Raw genomic sequence first — 4597 nt, 5'->3', positions numbered from 1 at the left:
ATAATAATAATAATAATAATGACAATGAAACATGTGTTTGTTTTTCCTCTGCAGTTAATATTTTGACACCAACATGGGAAAGCAAAACAGCAAACTACGCCCTGAAGTCATGCAAGATTTGCTAGAAAGTACAGACTTTACAGAACATGAGATCCAGGAGTGGTACAAAGGCTTCTTGAGAGACTGTCCAAGTGGACATTTATCTATGGAGGAGTTTAAAAAAATATATGGGAACTTTTTCCCTTATGGGGACGCTTCTAAGTTTGCGGAACATGTATTCCGCACTTTTGACGCCAATGGAGACGGAACAATAGATTTCAGAGAATTCATCATAGCCTTGAGTGTAACGTCAAGAGGTAAACTGGAGCAAAAGCTGAAGTGGGCATTCAGCATGTATGACCTTGATGGGAACGGCTACATCAGTAAGTCAGAGATGCTGGAAATCGTGCAGGTATGTGCTGCTCAGAGGCACCCCTTGGCCTCCCTCCTTCGAAGCAAATTATGAAGCAATGTTGCAATTAGACACTGAATTAAAAACTTTGGCAGCATTTGGGGGTTTATGTTCTTGGTTCTGTGTGTAGCTGTTTGAATATAAAATGTTATTTCATTTGGCAAAGATTGTGTCGCAATTCAAACTACAGCATTTGATATCCATCGCAAGTTTTTCCTGAGCAACACGCTGTATGGGAAACTCTCCTTTGGGAGTTCTGTCGGGCAGCAGCACAGCAACTAACCTTCTGACAAATGTGATTCTGTCTCTGGGAAATCACTGTCAATTAATTACAATTAATTACAGTTAGACCAAGTAGGTATCTTAGATCAACCAAGTAGTGTACTTTTAAGGAAGGCAGGCTCCCTCCACCATAAGAAACAAATCTACTTTGAAATCATGTTGTTATGGAGAACCAGCTCACATATTTTAAAAGATGTCTGTCTGCCTAATTCCAGCAAGGTCTGTGTACTTAGTATCATACTCGTTGTCTTCACATTAAGTTGCAGTGTGGATAAACCTCATGATTCCATACACGGCTTCTTTGGATGAGTTTTCTTGTGGTGTTAGTAGGAGTCCCACCTCACTTTGGCTTCCTCTAACGTGTTTTTACCCTTGAGGCACATCACTCTACTGAAAGCTTTAAAACATTTGTGATATGGTGATGTATTTAAACAGCTTGAGCCTGTATAGTGCAGTTTAAAAAAAAAAAAAAAGGCTGTTATCAAGATCCTTTCTTTCCTTGGAAATTTTGAAATGCTATCTATGTACTGTATTATTCAAATTTATATTTGTGCTGGAAATCACAAGGGAAAGGAATGCACACAAATTACAGGCTATGATGGCAAACTGTGTGTATGGAGTCAGCCTAAATTGTGGTGCCCTTGCCTTTCTACCAGGGCTCTGCTCATCTCCTCCAAGCAGTAACTAAACACCAGCGCTTGCACGGCTTCCGCAGGACCCTATGCAAAGCTCAGCTGCAAATGTAGGGCTGCTGTGTCGTCTCTCACTTACTCTGTTTTGTGTTCCTGTGCCTGCGTTAAAGAGTAGGGTTGCATTCAGACCTCCCTGTCTCCGTGCCGCAACAAACCCCGTGGAATATTTGCGTTAGAAGATACTCTGTGCCTTACAAATCTCCCTCTCCCCCAGGGAGGGTAAACAGGCTATCAATTACAGTTTTCCTAGCTGTATTTCTCCTCATGAGAAAACAAAGAGAATCCCAGAAGAACTAGCAAAATACAAAGCAAACACACGGAGCCCAAGGGGAGCAAGCGCCTGCTCCCCAGGAGGAGGGGACGCCCCCGGGACCACAGGACCCCCCGCTGCTGCCGAGGAGCCCGGGAAGGCCTCGGCACTGGAAGGCAGAACAAACCCCCAAGACCAGAAGATTTATAAACACGGAGGACAATGCCACAAATGTGTTCATGTCAAACTTAATGAAAGCATCAGCGGCTGGATCCTCTGTAGCGAGCCAGGCAAGGACCAGCAGAACCAGCAGCTTTTTCCAGTTGCCCCAGATCTGCCCACCGGCACGATTAGAGGCTGAAATGCTCTGCCTCCTCTTCACAGTCATGTCGGTGATAAGTCCTAGTGTCGTCCTTTACAACCGTGATGCTATCGTCAAATGAAACTGCAGTTTAGGGATCAGCGTAGGGCAACATTTTGTCAGTTTGTACATCCAACCCAGAGCAACACTTCGGCCGCGTACAGCCCTCAGCCTGGCACTCCAGCCCTCCCATTACGCTTCTTGGGAGGTTTGGCTCTCTCCTCCTTTCAGATGGCACCTGAAACTCAGCTGAGTGATGCTTTCTGTCATTTACGCTCACCCCACGTCTTGAGGGACCGCACAAAAATTGATTATGGCAGGAAACAGCCTAAGAAGCCTGAGCAACAGTCATTTCTGCACCACGGACCATCAGGGGTTTTAGAGTCAGGAAAGCTGCCCTTTCTGTGATGGAGCTTCCCGTCAGGCAATGTGCTTGTGGATCTCACCCTGTTCTCTTCCTCCAGTTTTTTACAGTCGTAGTGATCTCCCTGTATTACACTGGTCACCCGTGAGCCCTCCCTGTGGGGCAGGATTTGTTGTGTAGTCTCTGGAAATGCGTTCAGCTCATACGTGAAACTGAAGTAGATGAGCACATTTTCTGGCTTTATTGAGAGTTTTCTTTGATGTAGAATGATTAGACTTATAAAAAATCAGCTAACAACTATCACTTTCATTTATGAAAGATGATTATTTTTTAATAAGGAAAGACAGGATTCCGTATCAAATGTCTTCCTGGAGGCCCTCAGCTGTCACTGTCTTTCTGATAGTGAAAAACAGAACTCTCTGTTATATCTCTGATATATGTCTCAGAGGAACCTATTACAAGTCCCTTATCTAGCATATATTTGCATATTGATATAGCAGGATTTATTAAGTTTTCATTGGAATTTTTGCATGAAACGATACATTAAAATAAGTCCCAAAAGAAACACCATCAATCCAAAAGTCTTAGTTTCACAGAAAAATACTGCTCCTATTACTGCGGGATTACTGTATCTTGAATAACACAGGGGCAAGGCATGCTTTTCTTCTTTATCAGCCTGCTTTTCTTTCTGCTTTGGAAGTCCTTTCTCCGTAGTGATTTTCACTGCTATGCTGGTGATTACTGGCATTTTCCTCCTCACGCTCTGGCCTAATCCAACACCACGGCAGGCAGCGCGGGCGTCGCGCACCTGCTCAGCACAGCAAGACGGTGCTTGTGGCAGCAGCACTTGGAGAGCAGAGCTCCTGGCTAAGGTGGCTCGTGTCCCGCAGGAGCCCTGGTAACTGGCCAGCTGCCAAAGGGATGAACACGAATGGTCCATAACAGCTTTTTGAAGCCCGTTTTCTCTGCAAAGGGGAGGGTAGAGGGCAAAGCACCCCCATTCCTTTAAGCTCCATTTACCATAGTGCACAAAGCTCTCACAGACTCACCTTCACATGCCTGCCCGTGAGCTTCCCCTAGACAAGTCTCCAAAAAGCCCTCCTTAGAGACACACATGAGCTATCCACATGGAGCTGGCTGCACAGCTTGGAGGATCACACAACCTGATGGACTTCAGTGGTGGGCTGACGATGGCAGAGCCTAACGACAGAAGGTGCACAGGACGCTGCTACATCTGCCAGGCATAGCACATCTGCAAAGTACTGTGGGAGGATGCTCCATAGCCCGCCCTCTTGACAGACCTCGCCACAGATCCTCTCAGGTTCTCTCGCTCTAGAAATGCTTTTCATGTCTCCCATATGTTCACCTATAACCTGAATAGCCCAGTCCACTCAAAAATAGCTGCAAACCAGCTAGAAGATTTGTTTGTTCCCCTTGTTGAAAGGAAACCTATTTGGCGAGAGTCTCTTAAAATAAGGTTTCAAATGAGAGATGGAAACCTTGTCCTAAGTGTACATTTTTTAACCATGTGGAGTCATAAGGCATGTTAAGAATACTGAGCCAACAGATGAGAATAACACCTCTAATTTAATACAAACAGAGCACTTGTGTTTCACTTGCTGGGCTAGCTCATTTGTAAGCCAGGAAGAAACAGAAGCTGATATGGGAAGAAGCAGAAGCTGATACAGCTCTCAGTAAGGACGGTGTCAAAAAACCCCGTGGGACTGAGAGGAAAGCAATTTTTTCAGGCCAGTTATTCACTTCATGAAATTTTTAGCTGTCAAAATTTATTTCAACAGAGTAAAAAGGATTGCCTCAAAATTGGTGCTGTCATTCCTGCCATCACGGTAAGGAGCTCTTTGACACTTTGCCAAGTACAGCAGGGAAGTGCAGCCCCCACCAGGGTTTCTGGCCCGAGCGCAGCAGTGGCAGCCAGCAGCTGGGAGCAAAACCTGGGCGAATGGGCAAAGGAGTGAGATTTGCCCTAAATCACCCATCGCCGCTCATCCACATGCAGGTGGAAAATCAAAGGGGAGAGCTCTGCAGGCAACCAGCCGGTTCAGATGAAGCTGGAGCCTGTGCTTGCTCCAGTGATGCACACAGGGCTCTGGAGGAACAGTTTCTTGGTGGCATTCAGGGGCACCAGGGAGCTGTAAGAAGCCCTTCTGACAGAACTCCACCTGCAAAGACTATCCTG

The 4597-nt window shown here is 45.7% G+C and overlaps 1 protein-coding gene across 2 annotated transcripts in view; it reads left to right on the top strand.

The window, feature by feature from the left end:
- Positions 1–20: 20 nt before the first annotated feature.
- NCALD (neurocalcin delta) overlaps positions 21–4597 on the top strand; it is a 7676-nt gene continuing 3099 nt past the window's right edge. Inside the window, exon 1 of one of the 2 annotated variants that reach the window (XM_010290889.1) lies at positions 21–451. In XM_010290889.1, the coding sequence (XP_010289191.1) occupies positions 74–451 (378 nt within the window). In that variant the 5' untranslated portion in view covers positions 21–73. The remainder of the gene's footprint in view (positions 452–4597) is intronic. The other variant, XM_010290890.1, reaches the window with a different exon arrangement.

The sequence above is a fragment of the Phaethon lepturus genome, unplaced genomic scaffold (genome assembly GCF_000687285.1).
Source record: "Phaethon lepturus isolate BGI_N335 unplaced genomic scaffold, ASM68728v1 scaffold18507, whole genome shotgun sequence".
NCBI classification, from domain to species: domain Eukaryota; kingdom Metazoa; phylum Chordata; class Aves; order Phaethontiformes; family Phaethontidae; genus Phaethon; species Phaethon lepturus.
Note: the sequence above shows the minus strand (reverse complement) of the source record. Positions and strands in the feature narration are given on the sequence as shown.